General features: G+C 43.3%; 1 protein-coding gene across 6 annotated transcripts in view; it reads right to left on the bottom strand.

Annotated features, from left to right (window-relative positions):
• ARVCF (ARVCF delta catenin family member) overlaps positions 1 to 24563 on the bottom strand; it is a 330276-nt gene that overhangs the window by 36959 nt on the left and 268754 nt on the right. For all 6 annotated transcript variants that reach the window (XM_075320975.1, XM_075320971.1, XM_075320997.1 and 3 more), the window contains one exon: positions 24389 to 24460. In XM_075320975.1, coding sequence (XP_075177090.1) covers positions 24389 to 24460 — 72 coding nt within the window. The remainder of the gene's footprint in view (positions 1 to 24388; positions 24461 to 24563) is intronic.

The raw sequence follows: 24563 nt of genomic DNA, 5'->3' as shown, positions 1-24563 counted from the left end.
AGTCATCATTCACTGTACATTGAATCAGTATGAACATGATGCTAAAAGATAACCAGAGAAAAGATAAGGAAATACAAATATTGTCATTAATATAATAAGCACCGGACGTAAGGGCATTGGTGACGCCGGTACACCGCTGCATACCTCAAAAGGAATGTCAGGCGCAGACTTCAAAGGCAGCATATTCTCAGCTTAAATATGCAAGGGCTGAATACTTGGGTTCCCCTAGCTGGTTGTTAAATCATGCTAATGCCAGCTTGATTGAACATCTGTGGAGCATTGCATTTTAAGTGCCTGACCAAGTTGTAAGTTACAAGCGCCAACATGCCATTCTGATTTTACCGTCACACCCAAAAGACCAATAGAATCTAAAGAAGACGCTGCATCTCTTCCCCGCCAAATGGAGTGTCAGGCTTCTGAAGATTGCAACTAGAGCACGAGGGCAGATCAGGACGCAGAGAACGGCTGCCCAACTACAACACAGGTTAGGAGCTGAAAGAGTAGAATATATTGTAATTTATGGCATAATCTTCTGGCTTTTTTCTATTAAACCAAAATCTTCATAATTCTCCTTTACAGCCAAAAATGCATGAATTAGTAGATCAGAAGTTAAAGAAAGAGCGACAGTGGTAATTATTTTCTTTTACTGAAAGTGAACCTGTCATGAGTAGAGATGAATTAACCTGCAGATGTTCAGATTCAGCTGGGGGGGCGGGGGGGGGGGGGAAAGGGCCGGTTCGGGACTGGACTTGAATCCCGAACATTAGCTTGGACGGCAAACCCCATAAAAGCCTATGGAGACCCAAACTTGTACACTGTGAAATGGTGCTAGTAATGGCTAGGGGGCTGCAAAACAGGACAGTTATACTTCGAGTTTCCCACGCGGCAGTCACTACTACTGGGTCCGCTCATTAGCTCTCATGCATATTCACAACTTCTCCTGCTCACCCTCTGCACCATCTCATTGGTTGCAGTCAGGCTGTCGAAGTCTGATTGGTTGTGGACTCTAAAAATAAATAAATGATGTAGAGTCCCCGTATTTTGATACCACCACCCCCACTTCAATTTCACTTTTCATTTTGATAACCACCCAATATAGAAGCAGACAGCTGGGGGCTGATATTTTCAGCATGAGGAGGCCCATGGTTATTAAAACGCACCAAAAAAAACAGGATACAGTTTGGATTTAATTTTTCTGCCATAAGATGCAGTTTTGGTGCAGATTTGTGTAACAAATATCTGCACCAAATCTGCATCTCCTGGCAAAAAACACACTTATTCATTTTGATGCAGTTTTGGTGTGTTATTTTGCCAGGAGATGCAGATTTGGGGCAAAAATATCTGCAACCAAATAAATAATGTGCACACACTGCCTAACCCGGTAATATCCGGCACTGAATTTAGTGACTTCACCTGAGGTGAGGTCACCTCAGGTCAGTTCATCTGAGGTCAGAGCTGGGATACTGTGGGAACCCCAGCTGTGAACTCAAGTGAAGTCATTGAACACAATGCCGTACAGGATTAGGCAATTTGTGCACATTGAGTATTCGGTTGCATACATCTCCTGGCAAAATAACGCAACAAAACCGCATGCGTTTGGATGCAGTTTGTGCGTTAGCTTGCCAGGAGCTCCGGCATTGAGCTCAGAGTTTACCTGAGGTGAGTTCACAGAGTTAGCCTGAGGTTACAGCTGTGGTACTGTGGGAATAAGCATGGGCTATCTCAGCCTGAGAATACTAGCCCCAGCTATCCACTTTATCTTGGCTAAGTATCAAAATTAAGGTGGGGGGGGGGGGAGATCGCATACCAGTTTTTTTTTTTGTTTTTTTATACACAGCCAAAGTAAGCACAGTTGGGGACTGTAATCTATAGCAATATCTGCTTTATCTGCACTGGGTATCAAGCTACAGGGGACCAAGCCATTTTTTCCATATTTATTTTTATACTCCACTACCAATCACAGACATCGCATGAGCACTAATGAGCAGAACCGGACGTAGTGAGACTGCTGCGTGGGAAACTCAGTAAGTAGAACTGTCCTGTTTTAATGTCCATTAACTTTCTTTTTTATTCGGGTGGTCAAATTCAAACAGTAAGATTGACTCCCTGAAAAGTCAGTGTTCAGGGTTCGTGCACGGTCACTAGGGGTCTGGTACGGACCCCAAACTTTACAGTTCAGGTTCGCCTATCACTAGTCATGAGGAAACTTCACGCTGTAGAATTCCATTTTTATAGTTTGAGATCCCAGCACTGAAATCATATGCAAATAAGCTGAAACTGCTTTGGGTGGGACATTGCACTTGTAGCTCTCCCTATTCCCTGCTTGCTGTTTGCTAGGTCACTAAATAAAGAGAGGAGGGAGAAGTAATGTGGGAGGGCAGGAGAATACCCCCATAAAGTGTAATATCTTCCAATCATTGAAAACATGGATAGAACACATGTGAAAAAGACATTTGAAAGAGGCCTAATAGTTGGCAACATTTTCGGTTAAATAACATATGTACAGTATATTCTCTTGATTATTAAGCCAAGATCTAGTCATAAATAAAAACAGCCAAGATTTTTTTTTTCTGCTGGTACAGGTGATCCTTTTAATCAAGGTCTGCGTTGCCCCAATGGATTTGAAATACCAGAGCAGTATGTGTATCTCACATTGTCACATTCATGGTATATAATGTCCAAAGCAGTAACAGTAACAAAAGCATGTTCACTCTCGAGCCCTATAGGAGAGGAGCATATCCCATTAGTGAGCCACTGTGAAGCTTGAAGCCTTAATTGATTCCAAGTTATTTGGCGTGTGCCGCAATCATCTCTCTCATGATGGACAGTGAAAGAGGATATGATGGTACTTTAATATAACCATAAATCACAAGCAGCAGACCAAGATAGATAAGGAAGCATAACAATAAATCCTTAGCAACCATAAGATTGCGGAAATATAAAAGCCTGTTTAGAGAAGTCTGTTCCATTGGGGGAATCTCATCTTAGGTAACCACTCATCTAGCATTCAACCTGTTTGAGAGCATTTCAGCAGAGTGGGCCATATTGCTGTGAATTATGAATTACTTATGGTAAGGTGAACTTTGTACCCTTGACAAGCCATGCTTAATGTTTCTGGTGGGAATTAAACACAGTAATGTAATGATGGTCTGCTCAGATCCACGGTGACACTACAGGAGTGATCTGATACCCAAAAGGAGCAAATGAACTGATTCAGCCTATATAGAAAGTCTATAATGGTTTATTTATAATACATGAGTAGCTGTTAGGCCAAGATGATATCCTGTAAATTATATATGGTACAATGTAATCCACTGTGCATTCTAGGAATACAGAGCAGCAAGCAATGTTATCTGATATCATTATGTGTAATCTGTGCAGCATGCAACATTACTGCACTGTAAATGAGAATAAAACACATTATGCATAGAAATTTAGATCATGTATTAAGATATGTGAGGACCATCATTTTATCATTCACAAGAAAATGTAAGGGTTCAGTCAATACCACTACCACAGCTGAGTGATTGTAAGCTCTTCAGTAGCCTGTGCAATTAGCATTTGAGACTAAAACTAGATGACAATATTTTCTCTGGTATCGCTTCCTTAAGTCACACTAACACTTTAAAGATCCCAGAAGTGTGGTGATAATTGTAGTTATACTTTAATGTAGAGAAAGGCACCGAGGAGCTGAGGGACGAGACCTTTTCAATAAAAATTCCATGATGCTAGATACACCATTGTCTATAATCTCAATGCTTTTAGACAAGTGCCTCATCGATGGCCATCAGATTATTAAAGGGGTGTAAATGTCATTTAGTGGCGCCTGGCATTTGATGAATCTACAGGGACCCATACACATAAGAAAAGATGGGATGATTAATGATCATACACTGGTATTTAAAAACAAAACACCACCACCTCCCCATCTCAGACCACATAGGCAGTGTTAGATCCTCTGGTCAATAATGGAGCCAGTGCTCCTCATTGGTCGTCAACAGATCTAAACATAATTGTTTGTTTCATTGAATAACAGATTATCTTTGTTATGGTCAGAATCTTTTATAGGTTTTGGGAAATTGCCTAATGGGTTTCTCAGTTTTCAGAATACAACTGTCACCGGACATAGGGTAAGTTCACACAGTGCGTTTTTCGCGGCGTTTTTGGCCTCAAAACTGCATGACCCAGCAAAGTCTATGAGTTTTCATTTTTGCTGTCCGCACACAATCTTTTTTTTAGGCTGCGTTTTTGAGCTTAAAAAAAATATGGACATGTCAATTCTTTCCTGCGTTTTTCTGCGTTTTCCCCCCCATGAAATGCATTGGAAAAACGCAGCAAAACACAGCCAAAAACGCACCAAATCACGGCAAAAACGCATGCGGTTTGACGCGTTTTTTGCCGCAGGTGCGTTTTTGGCGGCCAAAAAACGCAGCGTCAAAAAACGCAGCGTGTGCACATAGCCATGGGTTGTTTTTATTTATAAAAAATAAACAAAAAACACACACACACACACACACACACACACACACACACACCTTTACCAACCCTCCCCAGGTAAGACTCAGACTCCACCAGTGGTCTCTGTGTCTTATGGTCTTCCAAGCGGACATCACATCGACAGCGCTGCAGGCAATTGATCCGTGGGCTCAGCTGTTCTGTGTGGTTCGTCCCATCCACTAGGGCAGAGCCACAGAGTTCACTAGTTTCTTCTTTTTTTAAACAAACTACTCCTTAGAACAGTGGCTTTCTGGGATCTGTTTACTCTTTAAGTAGGATTGCTAGCCAAAAAGATTACTACAGGGAAGCAGGAAATCAGGTTGATCGTCCACACTGCTTAGACCCCAAATAAATGCATTAAAAATTGGTTTCAATACAAGGCAGTAAAAAATAGGCAAGTCTTTGCAATGTATTAGTGACCTGGGGGTTCAATAGTACAATACAGTCAATACCACAGAATTAGAATGTCTTGCATATAGGATATGTGCATACGGAGGTGTTTTTCAAGCAGGTCTCCTACGAAACCCACTTGAAAAACTGCTAACCTAAATTTAAAAAAAAAAAAAAAATCAACACATGCATTTCTAGATTAAAAAACAAACAAACAAACAACCAAAACACTAGCTGTTCATGTTTAGGTTATTAACTGCTTCAGGATTGAAAAGATACCAAGCAGCTAAAAGGTGTGACCTGACCCATTCTTCAGGAGTCTTCCTCTCAGAAAACTCTATATACTTTGCAATACAAGGTGAGTGGAATGCTCACAAGAAGCCTCAGTGTCTTTTTAATTATTTACGCTTCAGAAACAAGCAGATTGTTGAATGGCGAGAAGAAAAAAAAAATAATTTTCGTACGACCAGGAAATACCAGTACAAAAAATGACCTAAAAAAACGCTAGAAAAATGCTTTTAAAGAAAGGAAAAAAAAAAAATAAATAAATAATGAACAAGCACTTGGAAACCACCAAAAACACAGAAAAATACAATTCAGGACAAAAAAAAAAAAAAAAAAAAAGAAAGGCAGTTGTGTCTTGAAATATCTTCCTCTTAGAACAATCGGCTGATTCGTCTGCAGTCTGCATGTAAAAGACGTCACGTGCAGATAAATAAGGTGAAGTTAGACGTTATAGCAGCAACACAATATTTAACTTTCACCATCCCATTGAAAAGAAATGGAACAATGCAGCTCATGTTCAACTTCAAATTCTTTTTGGGCTGAGCATTTGGAAAGCCCCATTTTTTAGATTGGAGGGGCCCCAGCAGGCAGACCCAGGGCAGCCATCAGGGCATTACTACTGTGCCTGGTATACCGGGCCCCGTGAAGAGAGGGAGCCCGGTCAGGCCCGGGGTAATTACTTGGGTTTGTTAAGCCCCAGGCAGGACGGGCCCCTTCTCTTCACTGGGCCCCAGTCACAGGCGCAGCAGAGGGACCCGGCCGTATAGTATCTGCCACTGCACACGTGACTAAATTGCAGGCGAAGCCCTTCTAGGACATTGCATGCAAATTAGCCATGTGGCTGGAAGAGAGTAGAGCAGGGAGGTGGCGCATCATCACACAGCACTGTGATGAAGTGATCACTCTGCGTCTCATCACAGTGCTGCGGACAACATGGAGGTGGCAAGGACATGGCATTCGGCGGGGACAGTTAAGCGCTGTCTGGGGCCGCCCACAGACCCGCTAACCGCAGACCCACTGACCGCAGACCCGCCTACTACAGACCCGCCGGCCGCAAGCCCGCAGGCAGACCCACCGACCACAGGCCCCCCCCGACCGCAGACCGCCCCCCCCCCCGACCGCAGACCTCCCCCCCCCCCCGACCCCCTGCCCCTGTCCTGCTTCAGGGGTGGGAAACCTCCGACCCGTGGTCTCATGCCTCCCTGCTGTGAGCCTCCTGCCCCTCTGCTGTGAGCCTCCTGCCTCCCGCTGCTGTGAGCCACCCTCCCTCCAGTGCTGTGTGCCACACTCCCCAATGCGGTCTGTGCGCCCTCAGTCCTGTTCATGTCCTCCAGTCCTGTTTGTGCGCCTCTAGTGTTGTCCGTGCCACCGCCAGTTCTGTCTGTGCCCAGCAGTACTGTCAGAGCCCCAGCCCCTCCTGTGATGTACATACATGTCCCCAATGTCCCCAGCCCCTCCTGCTTTGATGTGTGCATATGTCCACAGCCCCTCCTGTGATGTACGTGCCTTCAGTGTCCCCTACATGGTGTATATGATTTACCAATCTGTTGACATATATACCGGGAGGACGACATATTCACCAGGAAGGGTCAGAAATCCGGCATATATATATTTATTTATTTATTAATTATACACACACACACACACACACACACACACACACAGATAGATGTTTTTCCAAGAGTGGCAGTGAGAGTGTGGAAGGTTTGAGGGGTGGAGGCGGAGCTGGGGTGGAGCCTGGTCAGAGTCCCAAGGGGGCCCTAAAATTTTGCCAGTATGGGGCCCTGAAATTCCTAGTGGCGGCCCTGGGCAGAACCCCGCTAATTAGAAAGTTATCCATCATACGGATAGGTAATATACAGTTATTGTTGTCATACAATGAAGGATATGGTTTAGAAAATAGTGCAATGTGTTTGGAGCAGAAGCAGCAAATGTCAACAAAAAAAAAAAGTCCAATGCTCATTAGAAAGTATTTAACTGAGCCCTGTGCATTCTTACCATCACAACACCACTTACACAGTCCTAACAAAACCCAGGCTCCTTATTAAATACTTAACCTTGAGGATCTTTAAACAACGTGTAAAGAAGTGCACTAAATCTTACATAAAGCTACCTGCTACATTCACTTGTTTGGTGTCCTGGCCATAACTTTGTTTGACAGAACAAAAATAAGCATTCCAGAATTTATTTTTTTTTTTTTGATAAATTAAGAAAATATTCTAACATATAAAATTTATCACCGTAAACTAATACTTGTATTAATTCATTAGAATTACGAGGGAATTAGAGAGAAGTACCACATTTCAAGGATTGACAAAAGGAAAAAAAAAAACACCACATCTAAAAACTTCCAGCTGTTCACTTGACGAATCCGCACTAATTGAGGTCATTTATAAGGAATTTGGTTTCTAGAAATTGCTTCTGTTTCTTTTTGCTTCATAAAGCCATTAAGCATTAAGGAACTGCAGGCAAGCATGAATGGAGGGCTGGGTCTGAGGAATGAAGGGGCTTGAAGCTCCTTGAAAGCCCATCCTGCAGATTCCTAGCATGAGAGAATGCATTGAAACAGTTGATTCTTGGCCGAGCTCTGTCCCTGCAGCCGCCTCCCTGTGATTTAAAGATTATTTTTAGAAGGAAATTCTTGTGGTTAAAACCATTCAGCAAGGAATGAGCAATAACACTAAGAGACCTTTCCATAACTCTCAGACATCCTAATCCATGGCTTCTCCTGTCCCATAAATATATTTGGGAACAGGAAGACCTGGACACAAATCCTCGCTTTAAGCTTTGTTCTACTAACAGGGCTGCTTTAAGAAACAAGAGAAATAGTAAATTACACAGATTAACAAACAATAAATCTTTGATTCTTACAAAATAATTTTGGCTCCAGAGACCAAATATTTCCTGGAATCTGGTTGATAGAAGGGACACATTCTTTATTGACTGGATTCATATAAATGGTTCTAGAAATCAGTTTTGAACAAAACAGGAAGGATACTAATAAATATGACTTTATCTGTCCTGCCTTCGTACTACAGATTTTCAGCCTTAGGCTATGTGCCCACGCTGCGGATTTGCCGCGGATTTTGCCGCGGATTTCCCAAAAATCTGCAGCAGCGGCACTTCCAAGCCATTTCAATGGCATTTTGGAAATGCTGTGTCCATGCTGCGGATTTTTCTGCTGCGGATTTTTCTGCTGCGGATTTGCCGCGGATTTTGATGCGGAAAAATCTGCAGCATGTCAATTGTTTGTTGTGGATTTTGGTGCGGATTTGGGTATAGAATGGGGGAAAAAAAAAAAAAAAAATCCGCATCAAAATCCGCGGCAAATCCGCGGCAAATCCGCGGGTGCGGATTTGCCGCGAAAGTCGTGGATTTTCATGCAGAAAAATCCGCAGGTACATTCTACCGTGGACACAGCCTTAATCAGGTATTGCTACATTATGGGCTGTATGTGTGTATATTAACACAATGATAGAAATCTCCTTTTCATCTATAAATCAACACTAATCTTGCCCATCATGTCATTCTCTTCTGTTATTTTGACGTAAATAATTTTTCATCTTTTTAAAATTACATTTTCCGCAGAATACTGTGCCACGTGTTCTATAGATCATACCATACCGCAGCTGCTGCAATCATTCTCAATGGCTGATGGCATTTCATTCAATCATGAACATTGATCTTCAATCTTTAAAAAGAAGTTTTGCATCAGCTGAGAGGTGTGTTTTATAGAATACTAGCTGTAGTACCCGGGCATTGCCCGGGATAGTAACTGTCTCTTTCCCCGCCTGTCTTTGTCTGCCTATTTCCCCGTGTATCTGTCTGGCTTTTTTTTTCCCCTGTGTCTCTGTCTCTTTCCCTGTGTGCCTCTCTGTCTGTGTCTGTCTCTCAGTCTGTCTCTCTCTCTCTCTCTAGCCGTCTCTCCACCAACATCATATTACCTTACACATAAGCTTCTTATACTATGAATGTCCTTTGTTCCTATAGCAACCAATCATAGATGCTATTAATAGCCTGTAGCTCACAGCTCCGTTCACTGTAAAGGAGGTATGTTTTTTGGAGAGTAATTGTAAAGCGCAGGGTTAAATTTTCTTGTCAAAACAGTATGATGTACCCTGAGTGACATGGGGTGTCTGTGCAAAATTTTGTGATTGTAAATGCGACGGTGCGATTCCTTTAGCGCACACACACACACACACACCCCTTTATATATTAGATAAAAGATAGATCTTACTATAAAATTGATATAAATATCAGAAGCAAAGTTCTTCTAGTGACTTTAAATATTCTGATAAGTTATACAATTTACAGTAAAATATATTTGAGATGAGAAAAGATTTGAGATCTAGTTCCGAGCAATTGTCCAATATGATGTTGCAGCTGGCCTTAATCAAGACTGCAGGTTTCAGCTATTTTCCACCCATGCTCAATGGGATTTATAGATCTGGGCATATATTTCAAAAGGAAAAAAAATTAAAATCTATAGATAGATGAGAAAAAGATAGAATAGATAAATATCATGCAGCTATATAATATCACAACCCCCTTACATATTATACACTTGCACCCTTTAGTGCCACTTGCACCCTTTAGTGCATTTTATGCGACTACACCACTGACAAAGCCCAACTACCATTAACCCGATTGCCACCGCACCAGGGCAAAATCGGGAAGAGCCAAGGCAAAGCGCCAGAATTGGTACATCTTATGTGATTCACCAATTCTGGGAAGGCTGAAGGCTGGTATTAAGGTTGAGAAGGGCCCAATAACCATGGATCTTACCAGCTTGATAAAATCAGCCTGCAGCGGTCTGCTTTACCTTTGCTGGTTAATAATAGTGGGGACCCCATGTCGCTTTTTTAAAAATTACTTATTAGGTTTCACCAGGCTAAACACCCTGTAGTGCCACACGAAATGCACTAAAGGTTGCAAGTGTGTGTGTGTGTGTGTGTGTGTGTGTGTGTGTGTGTGTGTGTGTGTGTGTGTGTGTGTGTGTGTGGGGGGGGGGAGTTATGACATATCTGCAGGATAGCTATCTACTCTATGTAAATTCTTGCTAGTTGTCAGGAATAAACCAATCACATAAAACAGATAACCGTATTCTAGTATGGAAAAGATGATGCATTACATATGCATGTCATATGGATGCTATGTAAGACAAAAAAAAAATGCACACTCGATATATGGAACAACATCCGTATGACACAAGCTTTTTTGGCTGAGTATGAGAGCAATTTTATATACTCAGATGTGAGCGAACCCTTAGGTTATCTATGACCTGCACCTCAGACCAAGCTTTCTGCCACTGAATAGCACCCTTCGCTCCAGGACATTTTTATAGTCTTCAGATTTCAATCTACCCTGCACAACTTCAAAACATTCTGTGCCAGATACCATAGCAACCCCAAAACATAACCGAGCCTCCTATTTTTCACAGTAGGTACAATGTTCTCTTTGTAAGCTTCATTTTTTATTTTGTGAACATAAGATTTGATGTGATTTGCCAAAAAGCTCCAGTTTTGTCTCATCTATACCAGGACATTCCCCCAGGTGCTTTGTGGCTTGTCAATTTGTAGTTTGGAAAATAGTCTCGCTAAGGCTGGTTTCACATCTGCGTTGTTTCAACGCAAACGGACTCAGTCACTAATGTTTACAGTTCATTTATTTACAGTGGAAGAACGACAGCATGACTCATGCACTACCCGCATGTGTCCACATGGTGTCGCGCTTACACTGTAAATAAATGAACTGTAATACAGTAGTGACGGATTCAGTTTGCGTGAAAATAGCGCAAGTGTGAGTGGGGCCTTAGTTGCGATTTGCTTTTAAGGCTATGTGCGCACTAGAGCTTTTTACCCGCGGATTTACCCGCGGATTTGCCGCGGAAATTTCTTGAGAAATGTCTGCAATCTTTGTGCAGACATTTCCCAGCAAATTCTATGGAAAAAAAAAAAAAGCTGTGCGCACTGGTGCGGATTTTTCTCAAGAAATTTCCGCGAGAAGAATTTCTCGAGAAACTTTCTTGAGAAAATGAACATGTCCATTAATTCCGCAGGTACCCTGCGGATTTCAGCAGTACAGCCTGCAGAAATCCGCAGGGAACCACCCTCGGGAAAATCGCGGCAATTCCGCGGCTAATCCGCATGCGGATTTGGTGCGGATTTTTTCCGGAGGTCCGGAAATCTTTCACTCTCAGAAGTTTCGAGAAATTTTCTTGAGAAACTTCACATTTCTAGTGCGCACATAGCCTAACAGCGGTTTCTTCCTTTGTCCACTTTGACCAAGACAGCAATCAATGGTGTGATCTGATACAGATATACTTTAGAGTTCACCTCTAAAATCTATGGAAGTTGCTCTGGGCTCTTTGGTTACCATTCATATTATTTCTTAAATTTATCAATTTTCCTCTTGCACCACGTCCAAGGAGATTGGCTACAGTCCCATACATCTTAAATTTTCGAATAACGTGCAACTTTAGTACCAGGAGCATCAAGCCATTTCTAGATGGTCTTACAGACATTAATTTTGTTTGTCTATAATCTTAATTCTGGAGAATTGGAAACAAGGCACTCTTAAATGGTGATATAAACGAAGAATTTATTCCATAAGTCTTAAAGCAACATGTGACGTTTCGGCCAGGTGGCCTTCATCAGACAACTTGTTATTAAGACTGTCAGGGTAGTGGTAAAGGCAGTGGTATTCACCACTATGCTGCATTACCACTACCCTGACAGTCTTAATAACAAGTAGTCTCATGAAGGCCACCTGGCCGAAACGTCACATGTTGCTTTAAGACTTATGGAATAAATTCTTCGTTTATATCACCATTTGAGAGTGCCTTGTTTCTAATTCTCTGGACATATGGTGTGGAAACCTACAAGTGCACCTCAACATCTCCTACACTGTGGCTGTGCCTTATCTTGCTATTATAATCTTAATTCTAACATCGGAGACAAAGCCCAAGCTTTCTTTAGCCCATGTTTAGTGTGGTACACGTCATGATACAAACACGACAGTGACTACTTTTCAACATTTTACTAGGAAGACTAACTGATTACAAGTTTGTAGAAACCTGAAATGCCAATTACAGGAAACACTTTAGTTTAAAAGGGATTCTCTGGTCTAAATCCATAAGTTTGCAGTTACTCTATGCGACTATAGACTTATGAAACTTCACACTGTACTTGAGTTGAACAGTCATTCTGTACTGAATGACACCCTTTAAACTTATTTTTTAATTTACTGATTTCCACTACAAATGATTATATAAAAACCAGCGGCAGAGGAGCTTCTGGATCTCATCAGAATGGGAGAGAATTGTAACAAGCCTAAGTTGTCACTTTACCAGTTATGGTATAACAATTCCCGAGTCACCATGCAGTGTAAGGATACAACAGCACACACCATAGAGTTCAGCATACATTAGGCTCTCCCTAACATTGTCAGCATAGGACTTTATTATATGACTGCAAAATAAACTATTAGGTGTTAAAAGTTGAGCGATGAGACTCACAGACCCTGGGTCCAGCGGCAACAACTCTAGATCTTGGCTGCCGAGCCAGATCACTGAACCACCTGAAACATCCCGGTGCCTCTTCTGGTTAGTTATCTGCCTAGAGGAAGAGCTGGTTTGTAGACTTTTTGTCAAATGAAGCTGCAAAATCACCAGAACGACTGCTCTGAGATGGCAGAAGTCACTGCCTGGCAGAACAGGCAGGTAGTTAGCAAATACCTGCCTGTAAGTTCTTAGCCCCGTAGGTAAAAATAGGCTAAGTCATAGATAATCCCTTTAAGCAACAGGTCTTCTCTACAGAGAGCTCATTCATATTGGTGCTACTGTAAAAACACGGGATTTCCAGGATGCAAATCTGCAGTGGAAAATCTGATGCAAATTTGCAATGTGTGAATATATCCTAATGTGTGTAGCCTTCCCGATTTCCAGATGTCACTACAAGAACACTGATGAGATTTCATAATAGGATGAATAATATCACCATGTTAATGCCTTTGGTGTTGATGAGCAGATGCAGGATTTTGACATGGGACATTTCAAATTTGCATCTTAAATATTTGTTTTGTTACTCGCTTTTTTGATAGCGCTTACATATTCTTTTCTCTATAGTGCTAAGGGTTAGCTGCTAAAACTAGACATCAATTGTGAACAACATATTGTAGCTTCCTAATACCCTGCAATATCATTCGTGGAACCTGTACTTAACTGAGCTGGGGTTTAGTATTTTACATTTATAATTTGCTGCACTATTCAGCAGGTAGAAAGGCTGGCACCCCAACAACAGAAAAGGTTACAATTGTCATTTCTTACCAGTCAACAGCACTGTCATGAAAATATACCGTACTTCATATGGTAGAAAAAGCAAGCCACATAGTTAAAGTTTCTCAATCAAAACTCAATCAAGACATCTAGGCTATGGTCTTCATTTATTTAGTAGTTCAGTAAAAACACCATTAGCAAATTCAGACTAGCTTTTTTCCTCCTTTTTTGTCATTCATATGTGTATGGAGAGATTTCCACTATTTCCCTCTTCCAAACACCTCTCACACAAACTAAGGACTTTAGGACATCTTTCCACAACATCTCCCCTCTATTTAGATTATCAATTACCAATTATCAATCTCCTCAATGCAAGGTCGAAAATACATTAATAGAATTAGGAGAATACCTACAAAAGGAAAAATACCAAACTTTGTCATATAACCACTTAAAAACCCACAGAAAGGAGTCTCTTGATGACAGGTATACCAGTAACACAAGCACCAAGGCCTGTACAGGTGTAAAACATACCCAGGAGTTAGATTATATAATCCCTCAAAATCTAACATGTAAAATAAGATGTAACAGCCCATTAATTTAACTATATTAATACCATTCATTTCTCATCCCACCTAGTTGCATTTTGGTCCCCATTACACCGACAAGCAAAAGGGTAACAATTTTTTGAACTTTTCACTTTCAGGCTCCATCCTCTGGTGCATCGACCGTGAGACTACCTTCATTTGAAAGACAATTATTTTGGCTATCTCATACATAAATCTGACTTGCAACTATTTAGCATATGATTAGTTATGCAGATTCTTGTTATGTTATTGCATTCTCCTAAAAACCTAAAATGTAGATTTTTATTATTTTGTAAATCCACCTTTGGCTTCAACACTGCCAAAATCCTTCTGACATGCTTATATCAGTTTCAAGCATGTATTGACTGAAATCTGATCTCAGGTCTCTTCTGCACAGTCTCAATGTTGATGTATACTGGTTGACTAACTTGGCTATGTATACAGCCTTTTCTTCAACTCTACCCACAAGTGTTTGGGTTGATGTCTGAAGACTGCGGTGGTCAATCTAGCACCTCTATTCATGGTCATCTTTCTTCACCAATCTCCGTGAATGCTTCGGGTCATTGTCCTCCTGGGACACTTGGTCGTCCTTTTCATACCGATGAACACTCAAGTGTACAAAGTAACTTGCTTTCTTAGATACTCACATATAGCTCAGCACTGAGACCATCAATCCCTGTCAAGCATCCAACTCATTTGGCTGAGAAATAACCCAAAATCAGGCTTCCTCCACTGAACTTGACAGTTCCTTCCAACAGTCGATCCAATAGTCCGTTTCCCTTGTTTCTTCCAGACCCATTTAAAACACACAAGCCTTGTCTATTGACTTTCGTCTCACTGCTTCAAATCATCAGTTTCCAATCTTTTACTGTTGACTTTTCATACGTTTTTGCAAACTTGAGCCGACGCTTATGATATTGAAGTCGAGGCTTCTTCACCTTTTTTGAGGTCACCATTCCAGACTTGTGTAACATGTCGCACAATGCTTACATGGACATGTGTGATATCACTAATACAAAGCATATGAGCAACCTCTACAGCTGTGTTGGTCACCTCAGAACTGAGAGACCTTGTGATGAGCCAACCTGTTGACACCGATATTTTCCCTGGATGTCCACCTCTTGGCTTTTGAATTGATGGACGGACTTTATTTTGTATTCTTCCAACTGTCATGGCACTCACATGATTCAGTTTGCCAATTTTCTAGGCCAAGAGACCTTGGGTTGATGAGTTGGATGATGCCTGTCACAGGGCCCTTCTACGATATCACACAATCAACAGAGCGATAGATCAGTGAACAATCCTAAGAACATTTATTCCAAGCAAAATCAGAAGGTGCAAACAAAATCCACCACACAGAGGGCAAAATAGTCTAGTAATGGCATAAATGTCCCGGGGATGAGTCAGAATCGTCCAGCAGTCCTTTTCCAGGCAAATGGAGGTTTCTCAACAGCTCTTTGGGGTGCTGCCTGTAGCTGCAGCTTCTCCCCCCCAGAGGATCAATCTTCTTCCTTGGCTCTTCGAAGTTCTACGTCAGACTGAACAATCTCCCAGGTAAACAGAGAATTTAGGAGGATCTCAGACCCCTCTCCCCCAGACTTAGGGGTGCTTCACACATAGCGAGATCGCTACCGAAATCGCTGCTATGTCACGGTTTTGGTGACGCAACAGTGACCTCATTAGCGATCTCGCTGTGTGTGACACTGAGCAGCGATCTGGCCCCTGCTGTGAGATCGCTGCTCGTTACACACAGCCCTGGTTCGTTTTCTTCAAAGGCGCTCTCCCGCTGTGACACACAGATCGCTGTGTGTGACAGCGAGAGAGTGACGAAATGAAGCGAGCAGGGAGCCAGCATCTGGCAGCTGCGGTAAGCTGTAACCAGGGTAAACATCGGGTAACCAAGGTGGTTATCCGATATTTACCTTAGTTACCAGCCTCCGCAGCTCTCACGCTGCCTGTGCTGCCGGCTCCGGCTCTCTGCACATGTAGCTGCAGTACACATCGGGTTAATTAACCCGATGTGTACTGTAGCTAGGAGAGCAGGGAGCCAGCGCTAAGCAGTGTGCGCGGCTCCCTGCTCTCTGCACATGTAGCTGCAGTACACATCGGGTTAATTAACCCGATGTGTACTGTAGCTGGGAGAGCAAGGAGCCAGCACTAAGCAGTGTGCGCGGCTCCCTGCTCTCTGCACATGTAGCGATGTTATGATCGCTGCTGCGTCGCTGTGTTTGACAGCTAAGCAGCGATCATAACAGCGACTTACAAGGTCGCTGTTAAGTCACAGAAAATGGTGACGTAACAGCGACGTCGTCGCTGTCGCTATGTGTGAAGCACCCCTTTGGAACAAAGCCCAGCAGGGGGTGATTAAACCTGCAAACAGGACAATGTACACACAAGGAATACAGAATGGACAGAGCAGCACACCTAAAATACGAACCTAAACAAAATTATACACAACCCCCTATATTCCACCATTACAACCTCTCCCTCCTTCTTAATAAGGGGGTACGTCATGAGGTCTACACAGACCTCTGGCCACCTCACTTAAGTCCATGTTGCCCAGCTGTGGATAGTCCCTTGTACAGCGGTAGGGGTGGAAGAACAAACTTCCCTTTGTGTCCTCCTTCACTCCAACTGTTATCTACACCAAAAAATCGGCATTGTAGATCTCCCACATAATTTCCTAGGAGAATATCCGCAGGCAAGCCAAGCCGCTCATCACCAGAACCACACATTGGATGACCCCAAAGTCCAGATCTACAGTCGCCTTTGGGATATTCCTCCTTTGTCCTCCAGCCAATTCAATAACAGTCCCTGGTCCATGATGCATCACCTCTGGCTGAACCACCCAGGACACAGCTATTGTGAGAAATGCCCCGGAGTCACAAAATCCAATAACTCTGTCCATCCAGCACAACCTATTGTAAGTGCTTAGTTTGATGGTGAGAGGAACTTGGGGCTGTGGCTCGCACCCCATAAACCCCTAGTGGTCGACCATGAGTGTCTAAGTCATTAGTAAATTCAACTTGAAGGAGTGAGAACTTTTCCCCCATTCTATTTGGCTGTAGAGAATTAACAGGTAGATTTGGTGCAAGGTCATTCCTAAAATCGACCAGCAGGGCAAGTGTCTTGCGAATGCCCAGGCTGCCCACATAGATAGCATCTCCACTGCGTCATACTCCTTCCAATGTGCATTCTGGAGAAGGCCCTAGGAGAACCTGGTGACAAAGGCCGAAGCCCATACACTCTAACAGGGGCATCTATGGTGCAGGGGTCAGCGGTACACTCCAGTGGAGGTGGTGGTACCTCTTCCTCAAGTGGGATTGAATGCACAAAATGCACCGGACGAGGTGGAGGTGGTCCCTCTGAGTCCTCGCGGGACAACTGGATTGCAGGTGACCAGGTTGTCCGCACCCAAAACATCTCCCCTCCGATTCCCACAGGGGCGTGGTCGGAACTGTTGGGGCCCAGGATTGTGAGCCGTGGTCGTCATCGGCCTGCAGCTGGTTGGAGGGGCAGATATAACCAAAGGGTTCTGGGGCGCAGGAGCAGGCTCTAGCTTCAGCAAGGCCTGCAGCTCCATCCAAGGTGCATGGCGTGCACTCTCTGACTCATTCCTGTATTTCTGAGGGACACTTGTAAAGAAATTGTTCCATAACAAATACCTGTATAATGTTTTCCACAGTGAAGGCATTTTCCGCTTCCAGCCATCTCCGACATGCCTGGGACATCTTATGGGCATACATCCTAAACGATCCCCCCGTGGTGCATGGGAGGTCTTGGAACTGTGCTCTGTGTGAGTCTGGGGTTATAGCATGGTAATCCCAGGATAGTCCGCTTTACAATGTTGTAATCCCGGTTCTGCTGTGAGTCAATAGAGCGATAAGCCTCTGCCAGGCTTCCGTTCAGGAGTCCCACTAACAAACACATCCAGCCAGAGTGGGGAGCCTCCATCATGGCACACTGCTACTCAAAGTCCTTGAACTCCTCCACATCTCCGGAAGCCTCATCAAATAGCGTCAAGTCCGTCCGGGTAATCCGTACAGGCTCCTGGATCGCTGGATTTCCACTCCAACTCATATTACTCCCTCTGCTGGACTCCATTGCTTCTGGTCTCCGCTGTGCTCGGCGAGCAGCCTCCTCTTTATACTTCTGAGATACACCTGGGCCCAGAACCGCCATCTCTTTGGCGAACCACACCAACCACTGGCTTTTTGGGGCAGAGATAGTCGTCTCCAGTGCTTATCCATTAGACATCTGGGAGGAAGTGGACTGGCTCGCACCCACAAGTAGATCAATAAGGCCTTTTTAGTCAGTCCCTTGTAGCTCAGGCCAGATCTCTGGCTCTCTCCTGTAGACTGGATCCGGTCCAGTTTCTGTACTCACTGTGGGTGGTTCGCCATTGGCTTTGCTCTGTTGATCCCACTGCTGCCACCAATTGTCACGGGGTCTTTCTCTGATATCACACAATCAACTGAGCAAGAGATCAGTGAGTAGCTGCAGCTTCTCCCCCCAGAGGATCAATCTTCTTCCTTGTCTCTTGAAGTTCTCTGACAGACTGAACAATCTCCCAGGTAAACAGAGTTTAGGTAGATCCCAGACCCCCCTCCCCCAGACTTAGGGTACCTTCACACTTAGCGATGCAGCAGCGATCTGACCAGCGATCTGACCTGGTCAGGATCGCTGCTGCATCGCTACATGGTCACTGGTGAGCTGTCAAACAGGCAGATCTCACCAGCGACCAGTGAACAGCCCCCAGCGTCGTGCAAGCGACGCTGTGCTTGCACGGAGCCGCCGTCTGGAAGCTGCGGAGACTGGTAACTAAGGTAAACATCGGGTATGGTTACCCAATGTTTACATTAGTTACCAGCGCACACCGCTTAGCTGTGTGTGCAGGGAGCAGGGAGCCGCGCACACTGAGCGCTGGCTCCTTGCTCTCCTAGCTACAGTACACATCGGGTTAATTAACCTGATGTGTAATGCAGCTACATGTGCAGAGAGCAGGGAGCCGCGCACACTGCTTAGCGCTGGCTCCTTGCTCTCCTAGCTACATTACACATCGGGTTAATTAACCCGATGTGTAATGCAGCTACATGTGCAGAGAGCAGGGAGCCGCGCACACTGCTTAGCACTGGCTCCTTGCTCTCCTAGCTGCTGTACACATCGGGTTAATTAACCCGATGTGTACAGCAGCTACATGTGCAGAGAGCCGGAGCCGGCAGCACAGGCAGAGTGAGAGCTGCAGAGGCTGGTAACTAAGGTAAATATCGGGTAACCACCTTGGTTACCCGATGTTTATCTTGGTTACAAGCTTACCTCAGCTGTCAGACGCCGGCTCCTGCTCCCTGCTCGCTTCATTTGTCGCTCTCTCGCTGTCACACACAGCGATCTGTGTGTCACAGTGGGAGAGCGCCTTTGAAGAAAACGAACCAGGGCTGTGTGTAACGAGCAGCGATCTTGCAGCAGGGGCCAGATCCCTGCTCAGTGTCACACACAGCGAGATCGCTAATGAGGTCACTGCTGCGTCACAAAAAGCGTGACTCAGCAGCGATCTCGGCAGTGAGCTCGCTGTGTGTGAAGCACCCCTTAAGCTGGGTTTACACACTGCAACATCGCAAAGAACATCGCTGTAACGTCACCGGTTTTGTGACGTAACAGCGACCTCCCTAAGTCTCTGCTAAGTCGCTGGTGAGCTGTCAAACAGGCAAACCTGGCCAACAACTCAACAGCGATCCGGACCTGCAGAGCGACCTAGCTGGTTGTTGGGGACGTTGTTAAGCAGCCTTTTGAAAGGGAAGTTGCTAACAAAGTCGCTGCAAAGTCTTCACACACTGAAACTTCATGCTGCACAGCGGAAAACAAAGGACCTAGGAATGGTCCTGAACGATTTGTAACGATTACAACTTCACAGCAGGGGCCGGGTCGCTGATAGGTTTCACACACTGCAACATCGCAAACAACATCGCTATTGCGTCACAAAACCGGTGACGTTACAGCGATGTCGTTTGAGATGTTGCAGTGTGTAAACCCAGCTTTAGGAACAGAAGCCCGGCAGGGGGTGATTAAACCTGCAAACAGGACAATGTACACACAAGAAATGCAGAATGGACAGAAAGGCACACCTAAAATACGAACCTACACAAAATTATACACAACCCCCTATATTCCACCATCACAATGCCATTTCTCTTTCATTGTGAAATCAGTATGATTTTTGTTTCATTATTTTGTATATTCTATTTAAACATTTATGCATTTTACTCCATTAGATCACATTGTACAGTGCTAGTGAGCTAGATCAATACAAAACAGTCACCAATGTATGAAATTCTTACACATTGTATCTGCTTAGCTTGGATTTCGGACTTCTTTCGAGTTCTAGCAATCTATAAACAGATTTCTTTATGTGTACTTCCTATAAGTCATGGTCTGCAGGAAAGCTGGTAGCCTCAGAAGCAATACTTAAAGATTCTGAGGTCAGCCAACACTTACTGTCTGCATGGCAATTGATAGATTGCCCTGGGTGCACAGGGCAAGAAGCAGAGCTACATATCAGGGATGTGAGATTAAAGGAGGACATGGTGTGAATGCACTAAACACGACAAGATCTCTGTGCAGAATATAGGCCTCGTACAAAGCAGTGCTCCGGAAAGATGAAGGGTTATGTGTCTGAGCCCAGAAGTTCATCACCATGTGGTGGAGGATTAGGATTTCCCACAAGTCCAGTGACTTCTATTTATTTTCTTGGTACTATGCCAGAATGTAATTATAGGAGTACATTTTCCCACTTTAACCTACTAGTGTCCCTCTAATCTTGCATGGGAGCAATGACAATTAGTAGACACAAACATCACAAAACAATCAAAACAAATGAGATGGAAAGGAAACGTTCAACAAATAAGTAATGCCGGATTTCCACAGCACAATCACGGCAAAATGTAAACCAAATCGCTGGTTGTTTAATAGCTGCTTAGACAGGCTGACTACAGTACAATGCTATGAGCACACTGCCCATCGTTAATAGGATTGTTGTATGCACATAGTTTATGGCATCAGCAGCACATCACCGGCTTACACAGGATAATGTGCTGCAGATAATGATTTTTAAGCTAGCTTAAAAGTAAATCGCACCCAACAAAACTAGTGATTTACTCATTCAACAGGCGTTTGCAGTTTACCAACTTGTTTAGATGGGCCCATAATCGTGAACAAGCATTCCTACTAACACTCGTTTCACAATTATCAGCCCGTCTAAATGGGCCATTAGATGTCTGGCGCAGGGTCTCTGGAGTGCCATGCCACACACAACAAGCACATTTTAATCTTCACAAAAACTGAAGCAATAATGAAAGAGCTTCGATGTTCCCTCTGATCACCTATGCAATCAGGATAAATATACCTGAGAGCAAGCTTTTCTGCTGATCATTCCTACAATGTTCTCTGGTGCTTCAAGAACACAACTTAAAGGGGTTGTACCACGAACAAACTACATTATAATCAATAAGTATTGCAATAAATTTGTTCCACAATTAAAATGAGTTTTAAAAAAAAAAAATAAAATTAAAAAAAAAAAAAATGCTCCTGTGCTGAGATAATCTTCTAAATGTGCCCCTGCTATATTCGGTGTGATGGCTGTGACTGGCCATGCAGTAATATGGTCTCAACATGCCGCAATTAAAAAGGCTTGGGAAGGAAGAATAGGTGATTACACAGACAACAGTGCAGTGGCTTTCTGCAGCTGCTTTCTGTGAGGTAAAGCATCACCCTGCCTGTTGTATCACATCAGCAACTGTTTATGCCACATCTCCAGTGCTCTGAGCTCATTGTAAATCAAGTCAAACCAACTTGGTTTATGATGTACCTAGAGTGCTGGAGACACGGCAGAGACGCTCATGTGATAAAATAGGAAGGGAAATATTTAAGTCGCAGAAAGAATCAGCTATGATCCCGTACGGTCCTGTCTGTAAACTCTTGTTTCCTTCCTTGGCCAGAAGATCGGCTATATGCAGACCATGAACTGAAGAAGTTGTGCAGAAAACCATTACACACTGTATAGCAAGGGTAAATGTATCTCAGGACAGGAACATTTTTTTCTAATTGTGGAATTTATTACTCCAAGATCTATTTATTAAAAGGAATCTGTCACCATGTTTTTGCCACCTTATCTGAGAGCAGCATAACATAGGGGCAGAGATCCTGATTCCAGAACTTAATGGGCTGCTTTGTGTAGTTTTGATTAAACTGTGATTTTATCAGCTGTAGATTATCATTAGAGGGACTACTTGGCCTGCTGCCAGGTAGTCCAACATATTCATGAGCTCTGTATAACTGCTTGATCTGCAGCAGAGAAAACATTGATTTTATCAAAATGACAGCAAACAGCTCAGTAAGTGACACATCGCTGGAATCTGAGTATCTGTCTCTACATTATGCTGCTCTCAGATGAGGTAGCAAAAACCTGGTGACAGATTCCCTTTAAAATGTACTTGCCTGTGAGTCAAGTCCTTTAATGATCTGCTAGTAGCGAGTATAAAAGTACCATCACACTAAGCGACGCTCCAGCAATCCCACCAGCAACCTGACCTGGCAGGGATCGCTGGAGCGTCGCTACATGGTCGCTGGTGAGCTGTCACACAGGCAGATCTCACCAGCAACCAGTGACCATCCCCCAGCGACGCGTGGAAGTGATGCTGCGCTTGGTAACTAAGGTAAATATCGGGTAACCAAGGAAAGGGCTTCTTGGTTACCCGATATTTACATTGGTTACCAGCGTCCGCAGAAGCCGGCTCCTGCTCACTGCACATTCAGTTGTTGCTGTCTCGCTGTCACACACAGCGATCTGTGCTTCACAGCGGGAGAGCAACAACTAAAAAATGGTCCAGGACATTCAGCAACAACCAACGACCTCACAGCAGGGGCCAGGTTGTTGCTGGATGTCACACACAGCAACATCACTAGCAACTAGCGATGTTGCTAGCGATGTTGCTTAGTGAGACGTGGCCTTAAGGCTACATTCACACATCTGTATTAAAAACTAGATAAGGAATTAAGGCTTCTTATATGATAAGAGGTTAAAAAAGTTGGGTTTGTTTAGCTTAAAAAAAAAAAAAAAATCCCAGATCTCAGAGGATCGCACGTATATGTATAAATACATGTGTGGTCCAAACAAAGGACTGGCACATGACTTCTTCCTTCCAAAGACCATACTAAGAACCTGGGTGCACTCACTGCAAGTGGAAGAAAGGATATTCCGGGACCTGAACAGTAAAGGGTCCTTCACAGTTCAAGCAGTCAGATTGTGGAATGCCCTACCACAAGAGGTAGTGTGAGAGAATACAATCCGTTTTGTTCTTATAGAAACCATCTTGTCTTACAACTAAATGAGGTCATAGGGCTCAGCTAATACGGATGGGCGGGAAGGTTTTACATTTGTACATCCCCACCTCGCAGTTCTTATTGGTGCAGAGTTCTGAGAAGTTATTTCTTTGTTTGGGATACTATATCTAGTCACATGATGTAATAAAGCAGCAACTTTCCGTACACCACAAAGCGTGTGTGCTGCATTGACTTCTCAAGCGCTTGTAAAACAAATCTTATTAATTTGGCGTTCCAATGGCATAGAAGGAGTGTATTTCGCTTACAGCAGTAATGGCAGACATAATAACTGCTTATAAAAAAAAGGGCTGGATGATTTCCTCACTACACACAACATTGTGGGTTATAGGTGATTTGGTGACTAAATGTATAATTGGTGGAGGAAGGTTGAACTAGATGGACCCAAGTCTTTTTTTATACTATGTAAAAATGGCAAGTTTATCTCTGATAAATAATATGTTTTGCCACAGTTATGTATGCGTTGGACTCAGGGTTTTTTCATCCATTTTTTTCTTTTTTTAAATCTTTAGGTAAATAGTGTAATCTTATCTGTCCAATGAGCTTTAATGAAACAATGAAATACAGATGGAAGTCTTCAATTTTTCATCAGTGTTTAATGGATCCCCATAGACTTTAAATGGCTGAGTTTGATCCACAAAACTGATGAGAAAAGGAAATGTCTTGAGTATCACTGATCAGACACAGATCAATGGAAGTATGGGTCAGTGTGCTGCCTGAATAAAAAGAAAGGGAGGTGTACTGAGGATGTGTGATTCTAGCCTAACATGACCTGAATGGAAGGTTTAGCTACACGCCAATCAATAGTTAGCAGTAGTACTAAAGGTTACCATATCAATAGGTCTGTGAACCAACTATTCAATATATTATTGTACCACACAATCTAAATCTAATATCAGCAGCATCATTATCTGTCCTTGGACAAACTAAAAATATGGGATAAAATATAAAACCTATACTGTACCTTTTGCAGATTCAGAACGTTTTGGCAAGTCGAGAGTGTCAAAGTTCTTATCCATGTCCCCATTCTTTTTTCCTGTAAGTCAGAAGCGGTATGTTATTTTTTGGCGAGCAACCTCACAGGTATACAGACTGAAGCCAAACTGCAAATCAAGTCACTCAATTTCAATAGTTTCTTT

The sequence above is a fragment of the Anomaloglossus baeobatrachus genome, chromosome 1 (genome assembly GCF_048569485.1).
Source record: "Anomaloglossus baeobatrachus isolate aAnoBae1 chromosome 1, aAnoBae1.hap1, whole genome shotgun sequence".
NCBI lineage: Eukaryota > Metazoa > Chordata > Amphibia > Anura > Aromobatidae > Anomaloglossus > Anomaloglossus baeobatrachus.
Note: the sequence above shows the minus strand (reverse complement) of the source record. Positions and strands in the feature narration are given on the sequence as shown.